The sequence below is a fragment of the Caenorhabditis remanei genome, chromosome V (assembly GCF_010183535.1).
Source record: "Caenorhabditis remanei strain PX506 chromosome V, whole genome shotgun sequence".
NCBI lineage: Eukaryota > Metazoa > Nematoda > Chromadorea > Rhabditida > Rhabditidae > Caenorhabditis > Caenorhabditis remanei.
Genome location: NC_071332.1, coordinates 19,715,708 through 19,732,894, shown reverse-complemented (window position 1 = coordinate 19,732,894; position 17,187 = coordinate 19,715,708). Strand labels below are relative to the sequence as shown.

The 17,187-nt window shown below is 38.3% G+C and overlaps 7 protein-coding genes across 7 annotated transcripts; 4 read left to right on the top strand and 3 right to left on the bottom strand.

The window, feature by feature from the left end:
* Positions 1-13: 13 nt before the first annotated feature.
* On the top strand, positions 14-1,051 carry GCK72_021382 (uncharacterized protein; the record flags this gene model as incomplete). The annotated part of the gene is made up of 3 exons (XM_053734225.1): positions 14-81; positions 132-753; positions 803-1,051. The coding sequence occupies 3 exons, from the start codon at positions 14-16 to the stop codon at positions 1,049-1,051; spliced, it is 939 nt and encodes a 312-aa protein (XP_053583138.1).
* Positions 1,052-2,108: 1,057 nt separating this feature from the next.
* On the top strand, positions 2,109-3,610 carry GCK72_021381 (uncharacterized protein; the record flags this gene model as incomplete). The annotated part of the gene is made up of 4 exons (XM_053734224.1): positions 2,109-2,182; positions 2,230-2,720; positions 2,792-3,036; positions 3,455-3,610. 4 exons carry the CDS (start codon positions 2,109-2,111, stop codon positions 3,608-3,610), a joined length of 966 nt encoding a protein of 321 aa, XP_053583137.1.
* A 637-nt stretch (positions 3,611-4,247) lies between these two features.
* Positions 4,248-8,061, top strand: GCK72_021380 (uncharacterized protein; the record flags this gene model as incomplete). The annotated part of the gene is made up of 6 exons (XM_053734223.1): positions 4,248-4,321; positions 4,765-5,281; positions 5,338-5,493; positions 6,711-6,799; positions 7,079-7,790; positions 7,843-8,061. 6 exons carry the CDS (start codon positions 4,248-4,250, stop codon positions 8,059-8,061), a joined length of 1,767 nt encoding a protein of 588 aa, XP_053583136.1.
* A 743-nt stretch (positions 8,062-8,804) lies between these two features.
* GCK72_021379 (uncharacterized protein) lies at positions 8,805-10,618 on the bottom strand (the record flags this gene model as incomplete). The annotated part of the gene is made up of 4 exons (XM_053734222.1): positions 8,805-9,020; positions 9,072-9,476; positions 9,585-9,783; positions 10,539-10,618. The coding sequence occupies 4 exons, from the start codon at positions 10,616-10,618 to the stop codon at positions 8,805-8,807; spliced, it is 900 nt and encodes a 299-aa protein (XP_053583135.1).
* A 152-nt stretch (positions 10,619-10,770) lies between these two features.
* Positions 10,771-12,412, bottom strand: GCK72_021378 (uncharacterized protein; the record flags this gene model as incomplete). Its single annotated transcript, XM_053734221.1, has 3 exons — positions 10,771-11,037; positions 11,614-12,274; positions 12,339-12,412. 3 exons carry the CDS (start codon positions 12,410-12,412, stop codon positions 10,771-10,773), a joined length of 1,002 nt encoding a protein of 333 aa, XP_053583134.1.
* A 1,483-nt stretch (positions 12,413-13,895) lies between these two features.
* On the top strand, positions 13,896-16,745 carry GCK72_021376 (uncharacterized protein; the record flags this gene model as incomplete). Its single annotated transcript, XM_053734219.1, has 2 exons — positions 13,896-14,531; positions 16,548-16,745. 2 exons carry the CDS (start codon positions 13,896-13,898, stop codon positions 16,743-16,745), a joined length of 834 nt encoding a protein of 277 aa, XP_053583132.1.
* Positions 14,892-15,940, bottom strand: GCK72_021377 (uncharacterized protein; the record flags this gene model as incomplete). Its single annotated transcript, XM_053734220.1, has 4 exons — positions 14,892-14,914; positions 15,023-15,134; positions 15,179-15,818; positions 15,867-15,940. 4 exons carry the CDS (start codon positions 15,938-15,940, stop codon positions 14,892-14,894), a joined length of 849 nt encoding a protein of 282 aa, XP_053583133.1.
* Positions 16,746-17,187: the final 442 nt, after the last annotated feature.

Genomic DNA, 17,187 nt, shown 5'->3' with positions numbered 1-17,187 from the left:
ATTATTTTCAGCCATGCCTGCTACTCATCTAGGCTTGCCGGTTGCCCCGATGGAGGATATCCTTAAGAACAAATCTGCAGGGTACCCCCCACTTTCAGCACTACTATTTAAAAAATATTATTTATTTTCAGAATTCCCTTGAATCGAATCGAGGTCGAAGACATCGGACCATCTATCAAATTCCTCATGGAATACCATGATCCTCCGGGCACCCCACGGATCTCCTTAAACTACTACAAACACGAAAAGGGTTGTAACATCAGATGGACAAAAACTGGAGCATCCGGAGAGAAATTCACCAAGGGCAAGGATTTTATGAAGGCGTTTTTGGGGGACTTCAAAATTTTGGCCACTCCCCCGATTTTGGCTCTCCGAGATTTCTATGTCCGTTTCTCTACCAAAGGATCCCCGGCGTTCCCCGCGAATCTTGAAAATGTGTTCAAGACTACGAAGACCCCGATTCATGCGGATGCCTTAAAAATCTCCGCTTGCAATCATGAGCAAGTCATGAAAGTCCTGCCATATTTCAGTCCAACCCACCTGAAATTTCTCTGTATCTCCGCGGAGCACGGGCAAGACATGGAGCTCAAGATCGAGGAGCTCGTCGGCATAGAGCAATGGAAACAGGCCACACAGATTGATATGAGTTCAGTTGATCTCTCGGATTTTCCAGTCCAGCACTTTGAGCATTTCTCGAGAGCCAAGATTTGTTATGGGAAATTCAATATGGGATCTGTCAACGGAATTATACAGGTACACAAAAAAATTTAGTCTGAAAATCTCCAGATGGTTAAAATTCCAGATGTTCCAATCGGGCACATCCATGGAGAAGTTCCTGCAGGTGTATCCACGCAAGGTGCCAAGTGTCAAGCAGCTCACCGAATCTTTTGGAGGTGGTCCCATCAAAACCGTGAAAAAAGAGGACACCTGGTATTTTGAGATTCCAGCTAACTCGGAGAGAGTTGTTCAAGTGAAGAGGGATGATTATCACGTGTATTTTAAGTATGTGGGAATGGCGGAGGTGCCAGAAGGAGCAGTTATTCATGGTTAGGCCAACTTTTTTTGTAGAGACGTTTTGAAATGGTTTCAAAAAGTCCTATTGTGTTGATTTTACCTTGTAACCCTTACGCGTTCTATTTCTTGTCTAATTTTGCAACCGGACGTTTCAAAATTGATTTTTTGAGTTTAAGATAGTTTCAAAACGTCTTGCACAGTTTTCATTTCAGTTTTTGTACTTTCTTAACAGTCTTTTGTACCAATGAGCTCAGCCAGACATTTCAAAACCACTTTTTCCGGTTTAAAACCGTTTTGAAACGTCCCGAGGTCATGTTTTACAGCTTTATACTGTTTCAACTCTACTTACTATGTATTCTCCAGCCATTTCTATAGATGTTGATATTTTCGTGTATTTTTTTGTATTTCGAAGTGTTCCGAGCTCCCTAGACGTTTTGAAACCGACTTTACCCGGATTGTTCGTATTTTCCGGTTAAAAACGGTTCCAAAGGGTCCCTTCATTTTTTTCGTATAAACTTTGTGTTATTTTTGGTTCCAGGTGTTCAAATCGGTCAATTTTACTGTAAATTGTCACATTTTTTGTTTTTCGAGCACCGATTGTCGATATTTTTCTGGTTCCGAACCGTCCTCAGGTCATTGTTCTTCTATTTCTCTCACTTTTTGTACTTCCATTCCTCATTTCTCTTCTCGATAAACAAATAAATAAATTCATTTTGTTATCTATGTACCTTCCCTGACCTGCTGCCAGCAAACAAACCAAGGAGTATTGCGAAATTGATACCTTCAACAAAAATGTCCATTTCCCTACCGGATTTACCGAAATAGTTGACCATTTTCAACTAAAAACTGCAAGTGTCGCATTCTTTATGACCAGTACTGTATCAGAACTGCGCGGAATTCCGTCTTCCGACATACCGTGGCATACATTTCTACATTTGTTGAGAAAAACTTTAATTTTTCTACGTATCATCATGAGTAGAGACTAGCGGACGATGACAGGTATAAACAAAAAATAGTGTAAACGCCGATAAGAAAAAGGAAGAAAGTCAAACCAACACCCATCGATTTCTTCACTTTCACGCTCAGTCTTAAAAATGTCACCGTCTTTTCTGGAAATTCCTGATGTTCCAATGGAAAAGATAATGAATAATTTGGATTATATTGCAATGTAAGTTTTTATCCGATTTTTTCGCTTTACAATCTCCTAATTTTTAGCCAATCCGTTCGCAAAACTTGTTGGGACTTAAGGAACTTTATTGATGACAAGAAACCGGGAATCGGCATGAAACAAATCAACTGTGAAACTTTGGGTGCAAAAAAACTGGTGTTCTTTGCTCCCTTCTTTGGGCTTCCAAATGTAGACTTCAACTTAACCTATGAAGGACATGGGAACGGATGCAGAATATCGTTAAAAGCGATTAGTGGATCCAAAATTAAATTTGTGGAGAACTTGAACCATCTGGATGCGGTTTTTCATGATTTCAAAGTTGCCCTTAACTCTCAAAAGCCACCATTCGAGAGGATCACTGTAAATACAAAGTACTTTTTTGAAAAATTCGAAGAAGTGATGAAGTCACAAAAACCATTTGCAACTGAATCTATCGTAATCAACGCGGGTTCACAGGAACTCGCCCGTCAAATCATACAGCATGCGGACCCAAAATATCTCAAGTCTATCGAATATTACAATGCGCCCATCACCATTAGTGAGACTGTGAAGTTGGAATCGTCAAAAAACAATCAGGATCTCTCTCATTTTTCTATTACTTCCATTCAGTTTGGCAATATAGACGTGGAGACGTTACGAGCAATAAAAGAGGTTTGTCTGCTCGTCCAGATGTCCATATATCAATTTTTCAGAACTTTCTTCAATTCCATGAGTACGATAAGTACTTGTGGGTGCTCAAAGAGGTCCGAGAGAACTTGTTCATTAACGCTTTCGGTGCATCTTTCGAGTCGCTTGGAGAGATTGGGAAAATTTGGTACTTCAATGTTAATGACAACAAAGAAAAAGTACTTAAGGTGAAAAATACTTATATGTTTTTTGAGTTCAAGTTTGTAAAAAAATGTGATGTTCCAGAAGGTTGTGTGATTCTTGATTGAAATAAATTCTAATAAAGATTTTTATCCGGATTCCGTGTTAAAATTTCTTACCAAGGAATGTTCCAGACATAACTCGGCCTGGCCATAAATATAGCGTCCAGGAAGCTGGGGGAGCTGCCTCCGTTGAGACTAAATATTCTCCGAGTGATGAGAAATTCCAGTCTTACATTTTGACAGTTTTGATGACATAGAGCTAGCTGGAAATACGTTTTGAAAATTTTCAAATAACACGCCTTTTCTAGTATTTTTTTTTCGAGTTTCGATAGAAAAGTTCACACCCATTTTCGTGGTTGGAGTAGGAAATAAAGACTGATTTCTGGTTTCTGCCGTTTTTTAGCATCATTTGGATTGCATTTCTTTTGAAAATGATTTGGATGATGGTGGAGGTTGTGTGGATTTGGATTCGGTTGTCGTAGAGATGTTCATGCTGGAAAAAGTCAAGATTCTGAAATTAGAAACGGAGGAATCTGGCCCACCTGAGACGCGTTTTTAATGTTTTGCGGAAAACGTTATATTTCAGGCTAATATTTTTTTAAGCTAAAAGAAAACCGTCGAGCAAACGCGCCCAAGGCCCGCCAGACTATCCATAAGCCGAACTGGGGCGCTTTTGTCTTTTTTTTCTACAAAATTATTGGAAAACGCGTTTCAAAAGTATGAAGTCTAGGAAGCCATGAACTCAAAAGATCTAAAAATTGGAAAATTTAATATTCCAGACATTGTAGAATTCAGAAACCGAGAAATTTGAAAATGAACAATTTACAGAAACTTCAAGAATTCAGGGATCTAGAGAACCAAAATTCTAGATATTCAATAATCTGGAAATCTTGGAATCTAGGAGTCTAGGAATCTGAAAATAACAGAATTTAGAAAAAATCTGGATTCCCAGGAATTTTGAAATCCAGGAGCCAGGTCCAATGTAGTCAGTGAAGACGGTGGTGCCATTTTCTGATCGAACAAGGAACAAAAAATATTACTTTTTTGTCCGAAATATGAATAGAAAAAAAGAGAATCGAATGCAATACTGATAAGAAAATTTGTTGATAAGCGAGACGACCCAAACCGGTTTATTTCCTCCTCCTCCCCTGTCTATGTATTATAAAACTTTCAAAAATCAATTTTCTTGGCTGAAAATGACAGCTTACCTTCCGAATATGCCGGCGAGAGCAGTGTCTGCTATACTAGACTACTGTAACTATCCAGAGATGTGAGTAGTGATTTCGGATGTCCAACTTTTAGGTTTCAGAATTTTCGAGATCCTGGTTTTCTAGGTTATTGACTTTCTCGATTCCTGAAATCCTAAAATTTGGAAGTGATGTCCGTATGTCTGTATGTCCGGATGTCCAAGCGCGTGTCTGAATTCTGACACCCTGGGAATGTTAGCTTGTCGGTATGTCCGGATGTCCGATGTCTGTCCAAGTGTCTGGGTGTACAGATGTCTATTTTCTGATTCCTGACTTTCAAGGGATCCCGCGGTTTATTGTGTTTGTCCTAGTGTCCGTTTGTCCCGATGTCCATCTTATTCTTGGTTCTCATTTCAGGAGACCTAGATTTCCAGATTTTCAACTTCTTAATATTATTCTGAATCTGGGTTTCCAGTTTTTTTTTTGATTCTGGAATCCCAAAATTTTAAAACTCTCCCATTTCCAGCCAAGCCCTCCGTAAAACGTGTCGATTCCTCTGGCTCACCATCGACCACCTCCTCCCGGAAGCCCATCTCTCTGGTCTCCTTATCAAAACCTTGAAACCCAACCGAATCGAAATCATCATGAGATTTCTGAAAAATCATCTCCTCATCACCTACAATCAACACGAATACGGGTGCAATGTGACATGGAGTGATGGGGATGACGAATGGGAGAATTTTGTCAGTGACATTGACTTTTTGACACTATTTTTCAAGGATTTCTGGATTCTCCTCAAGCATCAAAACGGGATTTTGCAGTTCTTCCAGCTGAAAATTGAAGTAGAGATTCCTGGATTCTGTGTGAATATGGAAAAAGTGTTGAGGTCGAAAAGAAACCAGTTGAAAGTGAAGGATTTGGACTTGACCGTGTCCAAAGCAAGCCAGATAATGTGTGCCCTACCGTACCTCGATCCAACGTTACGACTCAATATGATATGGATAATTGAGCCGAAGAGAAATGAGCGGGTATTGGATTTAGAGGTAGGGATGAATTATAATTTAAAATTTATCTTTTTTTAAATCCGTTTTTGTTACAGGAAGTCGTCCAGCTTCCCCAATGGAAGAATTCAGTTGAAATCGAGATTCTGGGATTCACGGTTTGCAATTCAATCGAGCATTTTCAACATTTTAAGAAGGCTCATGTGAATTCTTTTGAGTTGATAACTGGGCAGGAGGTGCTGAGGATGAATGAGGTAAATTTGAAAATTAAAAATTTTAAAAATTGAGAAATTCCGGAGTCTAGAAATTCAGGAATCCAAAAATTCTGGATTCTAGGAAATTAGGAAACTTCGAATTTTGAAATCTAGGAATTCAGGGATCTTGGAATTCAGGGATCTAGGAATTCAGGAATCTAGGAATTCGGGAATCTAGGAATTCAGAAGTCTGAAATTGAAAATCGTAAAAAAAACTAAATTCCTGGATCTTTAGAATCCCGAAATTCTAATTTTCGTTCTTCTTAAGATTCTTGAGAAATTTCTAGATTTCCTGAATCCTAAAAATGCGGTATACTGAAATCTAGAAATCTAGGAGACTGGAATTCTAGAATTCCAGAAATTCATGATTTTGAGAATCTGGAAAATCAGGAATTTTGAAAAAAAAAGAAACCAAAGATCTAGAAATCTGGATATCCAGAAATTTCATGACTCTGAAAATTCCATCTAGAAAAAGTTTAGAAATTTTAATATCCAGGAATCCAGAAATATTGAGTTCTAGAAATAGAGTTTCCGAAACATTAGAACTTCAGAATTTCTGAAATCTAAAATTCCGGAATTTGGGAGTTTCAGAATCCGAACCATTCGAAATTTCAAGAATCAGGAATCTAAGGATCCAGGAATTTGAAGATTTGTGAATCTAGGTTATTCAGGATTCAGGAATTCAGGAATCCAAAGATTTTGAGCTTTTGGAAATTTTTTTCAAGATTTTATGAATCCCTGAAGAACAGAAATCCAATTTTTCCATTGCAGCGCTTCCTCTTCTCCAACACCCTCAAAAACCTGCACTTTGACTACAAAACCTTCCAAGATGACCAGAATTTACTTGAATCCCAATTAGGCCCCACTATAACTTATTTCAACGATACAGGAGTCCATCATCTTTGGATTCTACACGGTTTGGCAGGTCTTCGAACCGAAATTTGCACTGAATTGAGTTCCAAGTATTTAAATATTCGTCGCCGTCCTGAATGTTAGATTTTTAGACTCATTGCTGTAATTTAGATGTCTGCTGGTCAGCTTTATAATGAAATAAACATTTTCTATTCAAAATTCCTCCACTTTTCGTTGTTTTTTGTCCAGCAGGGCGCGCTCGCTGCATTTTATTGATATTTCGATTTTTTCCTTTTTGCTCACATGCTTTTTCTCATCCTTTTTTTTGGTTTTTTTGGGAAATCTGGGAAATCTTGTTATTTCAGGTAATCAAAATGACTTCTGAAAGTGGTCTGATCAACTTGCCGGAGGACGCTATGCGTCACATTTTGGAGAAATGCGATTTTCAGGCAGTGTGAGTTCAAAAAGTTTTTACAAACTCGGATTTTCGAGCTGAAATATGTAAACAGTTGTGACATTCTGCAACTATCCCATACTGAAACTGTGACATTCTGAAACTGTAACGTTCTGAAACTCTGCCGTTTTAAAACTAAAACACTTCGTACGCCTGGTTTCTATTTAGCCTGGTTTCGAAACGAACCAGTTATCCGACGGTCAGTTTGGACGTGTCCCAGAAGCCCAGACCTAAAACTGGGACACTCTGAAATCCCCGATTATACCACTTCTCTTCCAGGCAATCCCTGCGCAAGACCTCTCCAATTCTTCGCGGATTCATCGCGGAAAACCCACCAAAATCCGTCATCTCCAAACTATCCGTGGGCGTCCACGACAAGATAATCGCTCTGAAAGTGACCTACAAAGGTGCCAACTCCGACGACGATGACGATGACAACTATCAACTCCACGTGGAGTACCAACAATATAAAGGCGGATGCAAAGTCCATCTGGTGAAATCGTTGACGGAGAAGACGGAGAAAATTGTAGCCGGGGAGAACAATCTGGAGGTATTCAACCGCGACTTTACCTCGCTTCTTGGCTATCAAGGAGCCGAGAGTCTCGATCAATTATTTGTGGACTCCGGAGAGGTTCACACGTTGCCAGAGATCACTGAGAAGATGATGAAGAAGATCGCGGAGCAGCTCACGCCGGCGTTGAAAGTCAAGAAAGTAAATATAAATTCCTCGGATGAGGAGAAAATCCTGAAAGTGCTGGATAAGCTTGAGCCGGAACACTTGGAGGAGCTGGTTCTCGAGTCTCGAACTATTACGTTCGATGTGAAGTGGAAGAAAATCGGAGAGAGATTGAAGGAGAAGTTCTGGAAGAATCTGAAGGTTCTGGAGTCTGCAGGGGTGTTGGAGGTCAGAATTGAAGAGCTTCTTCACTTGAATCAATTGAAAATGAAGTCATCGGTATATGGGATGAATGACATCACCACTATGAAGGATGTAAGTCGTTTTCAGAAGGTTCAGGGTATCTAAATATCTGAAATTTTTTCAGCACTTCAAAGATTCTTACACCAACAGAAACAAGTACTTCAGCGTGATCTACCCTGTTGGGGTGCCCTATGAGGCGCACACTATGCGAGCCAGGGAGATGTATTGCACATTAGGGGATCCTCGCCTGGTACTACTCATCGCATTCTACTGGGGACGGGTCGATATGATGTTCATCGAGCCGTCGGAGGTGCCGCTGGGAAGAATTGTCAAGGATTGGTGAAATGGAAAATATTTGTGGAGTTTTTGAGTCTTTTGCATAATTATTTTGTGAAGAATAAACAATGAAAATTTTTTAATATTTGAAACTGGGACATTTTGAAACTGTGCCATTCTGACATTTCAGAACCGGAAAAACTCCAAACTGTGAAACTCAGACTACTTGAAATCGGCGGAATGTCATAGTTTCGAAATGTCTCAGTTTCAAAATGTCACAGTTTCAGAATGTCTCAGTTTTAAAACATCACAGTTTCAGAATGTCACAGATTCGTCATTTTTAAAGGAATTCACCCAAAAACTCTTTAAATTGCCAATTCACATCACATTATTTTCCCAATTTCCGCTCCTCCATTTCCCCACAAAACATGTCATTACACCATTTCTAAGTGTTTCTCTGCGTCTCTTCATCCACCACATTCTCTCTTTCTCCTTCTGACATTAATCCCCTCTGACATTCTTCTGAATCCTTTTACATGACATCAAATTTTTATTCTATAAATAAAATGCGTGTGCTCGAATAGATACGAAAAGGTACAAAACAAGAGAGGGGATTTGGGTAACCATGGAAACGGAAGGGGAATTAAAATGATTGACAGGTCTAATACGTGCCAGTCATTAACTCGGACGGTTCTAAAGCGTCCCAGTTCTAAACCAGTCGGTTCTAAGTCGTGTACCCGTTCTAAACCAGACGGTTGCGAAACGTCCCTATCAGGCGTCCACCAACTCCACTCCTTCAGGAACATGCACCTATTTCATCTTTGTCATCATCAGCGAATCCTCATGCAACTCCAGCTTCACAACTTTCTCCTCTGCTGCTCGTAACCACCAAACTTTCCATTTCCTTGACTCAAACACATCGGTTTCAAAAACCGGGGCGCCCATCATTTCCAGCAGTTCGTTTTCAGAGTAGTAGTGTTGGAAGTGAAGGTGGATGAGGTACTGGGTGGGGTGTTGGAGAAGGATCTGAAATTTTTATCTATTATTTAAATTTCTAGATCTGAGAAGAAAACCTACTTCTTTAAATCCAAAAACATCATCTTGCGTCAAAACGTGGATAGAAATCTCAACTTTTTCAAAATTCTGAAACCTCTTCGGCACGGAGGTGCACCCAGTTAGCACCACCTCCTTAGAATTCTCCCACTGCTCCAGGTAGATCAATTCCTGCAGCTCCAACCTTGCTTTCTGTTTCCCGACGTCAATTTTCAAGACTTCTAGTGCTTTGGGGTCAAAAAATGGGACAATCTCTAAAACTTCGTGCTCCCCTTGGCATGTCATCTCGACGTTTTTGCATTTCAGTGTGTACTCCTTGATTTCAGTCTGCTGTGAGTTTCGAATCGCCTCGAACACCTTGAAAGTCTTCCGTTTCTTCTCATGCTTTGGATACAAAAAGTGTAGATCAAAATACCGCAGTACTGTCTTCTGTAGCTTTAGTATAACCTCAAGATCCTTAGAAAAAATGGTTAGAAGATCGCAGTTCTTCAGAATCTTCATTTTCTTGTCCATTTAACTCTTGAACTTATATGTCACCAGCACCCCACTTATATAAGGTGTATAACGGATGGTGTAGTTTTTCATTTCTTCATATTCATGGTAGACTCGGTCGAAGTTCAGGGTGAGACAGATTTCTTCAGGTCGCATTTCAATCTTGATACCGTATACCAGGGAGGGAGGTCGGAGATCGTTAATGAAGTTACGGAGGTCATGGCAGGTTTTATGGAGGTTTAGGCTGAAAAATAGTGACAATTGAAAAAGATTTTAGTACAGAAATGTATACACGAGGATTGTCAGATTCTTAGATTCCTCTATTTTTGATTTTCTAGATTTTCGGATTTCTGGATTTCAAGCTTTCTAACCTCTTAGAAGTCAGAATTTTCAGAACGTCAGGTGTCTTGATTTTCAGATTTTTTAAACGTCTAGAATTCTTTGTTTTTAGATTTTTTGGTTCATCTAGATTTATAGATATTTCTACTCCCTGGATTTCAGAATTACCGGACTCATATATTCATAGAATCTTGAATTCCACAAACTCAAATTTCAACATTCTCTCAATAACTTCATACTTTTTCAGAAGCTCAAAATTTCCAGATCCTTCTAGAATTGAAAATTTCATCAATTTCGGCCAAAAAGAGTTCGAATACTCCAAATGTTTCGACATGGAAGAATTTTTTCAAAAGTTCGGCCACGGCGTTTTCTAGGTCATGACGATTTACGAGAAGAAGAGAATTTTGAATAAAAAAAGAGAATTTTGAATAAAAAAAGCTCCAATTTTATGGTTTTTTGGAGGAAAAAGTAGTTTTTTCGGTGAAAAAGTGGAAAAATATTGATTTTTACCATTTTTACCTAGCACACCGGAAAATAAATCCAACCCAGAACTTTAATTTTGTGATTGACATTTTTAATTAGAAGTCGTTCTATAGGGAGACATAACTGAGTAGACGGCCTGGTGCAAAAACCCCATAAAATTTCAAAAAATATACTCACATTGCCAAAAAATCCAAATACCCCAAAATCTTCCTTGTCACATCTTCCGGCATTCCAAGCAGGGCGATTTTTGGCGCCATTTTTCTTCTCAAACCGAAAATAAAAATGGCCGAAGAAAAGGTGAAAGGGGAGTCAGTGTGTATGTATGTGTTTGTGTACGTGCTATAGGCGAGTGACGGGTGAGATTGTGTTGTGTTTCGCAATACATTTTATTGGCAAAAAGTGGAAAAATTCAATCATAAATAACAACACCATCTGGTACTTTCACCTTATCGATGAACTTAAACTCAAACATTCGTGTGAACAAAGTTATCAGAAGCACTTTTTCAGAATCATTGGGGATTCTGAAGTACCATCTGAATCGGTGAATTTTGAATTCGTCGGTGGTGGATAATCCAGGGCCAAGGGCATCGAAGAACTCCTGATAGTTGCGGAGGCAAATCCAGTGGAGTTGGAAGTATTTTTTGTGTTTTTTGTGGTCTTTGGAGTGGAGAAAAATCTGGAAAATGAGATTCTGAATGTGAAAAGTGAGGTTTTTGAGACTGAAAACGATATTGAAGATGGAAAATACTATTTCTGGGCTTAAAACTGAGATTTTTGAGCTGACGAATGCAATTTATTGTTGAAAAAATCAAATTTTCAGGTAAAAATCAAAATTTTAATCGATTTTCAAACTGAAAATACAGATTTTTAGCTGAAAAACTCTATTTTTAAGCCAAAACAAAATAAAAATTACAGTTTTGAGGTAAAAACAACAGTTTGAAGCCGGAAACTAAGGACTCTCAGTCTATAATTAAATATTGGTGAGAAATATGATTTTTAGGCCGAAAAAATGGTTTTTGGGCTTAAAAATCAGTACAGTAAACCTAAAAAATGCGATTCTAAAGCTTTTAGAGCTGAAATTTGGATTTATGACTGAGAATCACTATTTTTGGATGAAAATAGAACTTTTTGAGCAAGACACTACATTTTTCGCTAGAGAATATAATTTTTGAGCCGTAAGCATGTATTTTCAGCTGGAAAACTCATTTTTTAAGTCGGAAAACTCTTCTTTTATTTTTTGAAAAACACCTACCTCCTTCAATCCCATCACATGTTCCACTTCAACTCGTTGATACAAAACCTTGGCCAATCGAAAATGCGCAAAATGTTCAATTTTCATCCTCTCGCACAACTCAACCAACTTCATCTCCAAGTTCTGCGCCTTTTTCCACTGCTCCAGCTCCATAATTTCAGATAATCCATCCATAAAAAACGATTGTCTTCCAGGACCGGCTAGCTCCAACGATTTCAGGGAATTTGGTGAAATTTCAGAGAAAATAGCCAGGATTTGAGAAGCGCTGGCTGCTTTGATTACCAAATTTTTTACTGTGATTGGGCTCCGCGACTTCAGAAGTTGTTGTAACCTCTCAACAGTTGACTCTGAGACTTCTGAGAGATAAATCCAAAAATGGGGCAAAATCCACTTGCAATTCCTCAAAACGACTCGAAAATCCGTCAGAAACACATCGAAATACTCCAGATTCTCCAGAAATTTCGGTCGGATTCCAGCAGATACCTGACATCCATTGTCTACCTTTTTGTACTCCAAAACTAGTCTTTCTTCTGGAAACTCTAGAGTCAAAGTAATTAATCCAGGAGTCTGATCAGAGATTTCAATGACTCGGAGGTCTAGGTGGGGTGCGGTGTCGTCGATAAAGTTGCGGAGGGTCCAGCACGTTTTTCGGAGAATTTGGCTGGAAAAAGAAAAAACCGGTGTCCAAATGGATCAAGACGGTTTAAAAACCGGGAAAAACTCACACTTCGCAGAAACCGCAATGTTTTACAACTTCTGTTAATATTAATTCCGGCAAATCCGGTAGGGAAATGAACATTTTTGTTGTTGAAGGTATTTCGCAACACTCCTTGGTTTGATGGCCGAGGGAGAGGGGGGTGGGAGGGTTTGCTTGCTTGCAGCCGGCCAGGGAAGGTACATAGATAACAAAATAGGTTTATTTATTTATTTATCAAGAAGAGAAAGGAGGAATACTGGTGCAAAAAGTGACACAAGGACGTTTCAGAACCAGAAAATATCAAAAACCGAGGTCAGAAAGCCTTGGACATCCGGACTAACAGGTACTGAGACAGACGGGTATCTGGGGGTCTCGGAATCAAGAATTGTGGGGCAAACGGACAAACAGATACTGGTATGGACAAACTCATCCAACTACTTTCATCTCTGGATAGTTACAGTAGTCTAGTGTAGCAGAGACTGCTCTCGCCGGCATATTCGGAAGGTAAGCTGTCATTTTCAACCAGGAAGCATTTCTGAAAGTAGTACTCAAAGAGTAGTACTCTATTCATCCTTATTTCTGAAAGTTTCACATAGACAGTTGGGGAGGAAATAAACCGGTTTGAGTCGTCATCGCTTATCAAAAAATTTTCTTATCAGTATTGCATACGATTCTCTTTTTTTTCTTTTCATATTTCGGACAAAAAAAGTTTTTTTTTTTCCTTGTTCAATTGGAAAATGGCATCGCCTTTACCGTTGACTACATTGGACCTGATGCCTGAGGATGTGATGAGAAGGGTTTTGATAGAATTGGATTATAGGGATATGTGAGTTTTTTTGGGATTTTGTGGTTTTTGATCGATTTTTCTCTGAAAATTTCAAATTCTGGATTTCTAGATTCGGAGAATTCCAGATTCCTGGATTCGGAGACTATTGGATTATCAGATTCTTCTATATCTAGAATCCTGGATCCCTAGAATACTGTTTCTTTGGAATTTCACGTTCTCTAGATTCTTGGAATTTCTGTAAATTGTTCGGATTCTGAATTTCCGGAATCATAGATTTCTGAAATTCTGAAGTTCTAATGCTCTGGAAATCAAGTGTTTCTAGAGTACCATATATTTGGATTCCTGAAAAAAAAATAGAATTTTCAGGTTCTTGAAATTTCTGGAAATTCAGATTTCTAGATTTTTGAATTTCTGCCTTCCGAATTTTCTAGATTCTTAGGTTTGTTTTCTTTCTAAATTTCTAAAGTTCTAGATTCTCAAATTCTTAAATTTCTGGGATTCAAGATTCCTGAATTCCTGGATTTCAGAATACCGCAAATCAAGAAAATTCGGAATCTCAAGAAAAATGAAAATTAGAATTTCGGGATTCAAAGAATCTAGGAATCAAACTTTTTTTGATTTTCTAGAGGTTTCTTGAATCTCGGTTTTTCAAATTCACTAGATTCTCAAATTTCTGGAATACTTCAGAATCTTCAGTTTTTTAGATACTTGAATCCCGAACTTTCAATATCCTGGGTTCCTGAATTTCTGGAATCTTAAATTTTCAAATTTTAAGCTCTTTTTCTGACTTTTTCCAGCATGACCCTCCGAAAAACCAGCCATCTCCTCCGCAACTTCATCGACGACAATAGAATCCGAACACCCACAACCTCAACCATCATTCAACTCACTTTCAATCAAAATTCAATCCAAATGATGCTGAAAATCGGTGAAAACCAGAAACCAGTCTTCCTCACCTATTCCAACCACGAAAATGGGTGTGAACTTTCCTATCGGAATTCGAAAAAAATTCTGGAAATGTCTGATTATTTGAAAATTTTCGAGACGGATTTCCAGCTTGTTCTGAGTCATCAAAACAGTAAAAATTCAAGACTGGAATTTCTCATCTCTCGGAGAATATTTAGTCTTAACGAGAATATTCTGGAAATGTTGAGGCGTACTGTACCTATGAAAGTGCAAGATCTCACTTTGCATGTGTCAGCCGAGATCCAGGTTTCTGATTTTCTGAATCTTATCGAATCAAGTCATCTGACCTCCTTGACTGTAGTTGGTACTAACATAGATGAGTCTCAACTAGAAAACTTGAACAGTCTCAAAAAACTTCAAATTGGCAACTCTATCACTGACATCCCTTTGGCAAGACTGACAAATTTGGAGGAAGTGATAATAAAGTATCGATTTGTGAAGTTCGAAGATGTACTATTTTTGAAAGAGGTATATATTTTAAATCAGACAAGAACTCCCCCCTCTGAAAATAGAAATTGTCAATTCCAGACGTTCACTGCTACATCTTCTCCATGTAAACGATTTATTCTGCAATTCAAGTCGAAAGAAAGATACCTCAATAAGAAACTAGTGGATAGATTTAGGATTTCTAATGATGGAGGCTGCTGGATCTTCAAAATACAAAATTCTAGTATGTCCCTGAAAATGAAAGTGGGGTTATCTTTTATCGAATTCAATTCAATTATTGATAATTAAATAAAAATATTATATTCTTGAAATTGTCTGAAACATTCCTTGGTAAGAGATTTCAATAGGAAATTTGGAAAAAGGTCTTTATTAGAATCAATTTCAATCACGAATCACATAACCTTCTGGAACCCTACATTTTTTTATGAACCGGAAATCAAAACGTGAAAAGCTCTTATACACTTTCAGGACTTTTTCTTTATTGCCAGGAACGTTGAAAAACCAAATTTTACCCATCTCTCCAGGCGGTTCGAAAGTTGCTCCAAAAGCGTCAATGAACAAGTTTTCTTGGACAACTGCGAGTACAAGCAAGTGCTTATTGTACTCATGGAATTGGAAAAAGTTCTGAAAAAGTTTATGTAAATAGACACTTGGACGAACAGACAAACCTCTTTTATTGCTCGAATCGAGTCCACGTCTAGCTTCTTCGACTGAATGGAAATCGATGAGAAATGAGAGAAGTTCTGAATGTTTTTTGACGATTCCAACTTCACAGTCTCAAGAATTCTGATGGGTTCTTTGAAATATTCGATGGACTTGAGATATTTTGGGTCCGCATGCTGTAGAATTTGACGGGCGCGTTTCAGAAAATTCACATTCACGTTGATTTCCATAGATTCAGTTGCTATTGGTTTTTGTGACTTCATCACTTTTTCGAATTTTTCAAAAAACGTCTTTCCAGTTACTTCGACATGCTTGAATATTGCCTTTTGAGTGTTTAGGGCAACTTTGAAATCATGAAAAGCAGCATTCAGAAAGTTAAAGTTTTTTACATATTTAGTTTTGTTTCCGTCACTTGTCGTAACCGAAATTCTGCATCCGTTTTCATGTTTTTCATATTTTAAGATGAAGCCTGCTTTTGGAAGCTCTGAGGAAGGAGCAAGATAGTAATATGAGGAAGGAAGATTGATCGCCAGTCTGACTGCTGTATTGTCCATTTGACAAATGCTAATTTGTTTTATGCCGATTCCCGGTTTCTTGTCATCGATAAAGTTCCGGAGGCCCCAACAAGTTTTGCGAACGGATTGACTGAAAATCAGGAGATTGTAAAGGAAACAAAACCGGATAAAAACTTACATTGCAATATAATCTAAGTTATTCATTATCATTTCCATTGGAAGATCAGGAATTTCCAAAAAAGACGGTGACATTTTAGAACTTGTGGAGTGGGAAAGTGAGGAAATCGATGGGTGTAAGTTTGACTCTCTTCCTTTTTCTTATCAGTGTTTACACTTTTTCTTGTTTGTCACCGGTCAGTCCACTTGCCTTCACACATAATGATACATCAATAATTAGTTTTTTTTTTTCAAGAAATGTAGAAATGCATGAACGGCTTTGAATCGCTCATGAAAAGCCGGTCATTTGCTTTGGAGTACTTCGGTGTCGAGTCCGGATTCCTTTCAAGACCTGTAGAAATATACACGCGCCAATTTGCACTGAAACACTATGCATCATAGTCAAGGATCAAAGTCAATTTTCTGATATTCTTTCAAATTTCTGCCCGAACTCATAAAAGACTATCAAGTTAACATCTAATCCATTTTTTCAACTGGATATTAATCAGTTCATTCATATGGAGCAATGGAAGAATGCCAAGGAACTGGTGACAAAATATATTGAAGTCGCGGAATTCCCTATTGAAAATGTTTCTCATTTCACTAAACTGAATATCGGTTGCCGTACATTTCAAATGGAGACTGTCTTGGATATCAGCGAGGTATTTTACAATTTTTACATTGAGAGAACTTATGCTTCCAGCTTTTCTGCACTGGACCACTCGACGATAAAAACTCCTTTTCGATTAATCTGACTGGAGGATCTCCAAATCGCAAGGAACTCACCGCTACGCTGAGCCCACTGACTGATGAAGTGGATCACTGGTACTACCGAGCCGCTATAAATTCTGAAAAGCTGCTTTTCATTGGGCTGGGAGCAAGATGGCTGAGATTTTCGTAAATTGATGAATCGAAAGTTTAAGAGTTTGCTGGGATTGTTTGAAGCCTCGAAAAATACCAGTTGCGAAATAGCGATCTGCAAAAAAAGATTAATCAGCGTGCTGAGTAATTCTGGAACATTCCCTGGTAAGAGATGTGAACATGAAATTTGGATAAAAGTCTTTATTAGAATTAATTTTAATCAAGAATCATATAATCATCTGGAACTTTACATTTTTCTACAACAGAAACATTGAAATACCAAAGTTTTTCCTTAAATATTCGCTAAGAATACTTCAGGAACTCTGTTATTCTGGAATTGACTATAGAACTCCCGTGTTCAGACATTACAAAATTCATCCGACTTTTCTCCGGTTGATGAGTCAGTTGCATTTTTGAGGTTTGTCGAGATAGAAGGAGAGAGAATTGATCTCTGTCGTGTTACACAACACATGAGACAACTT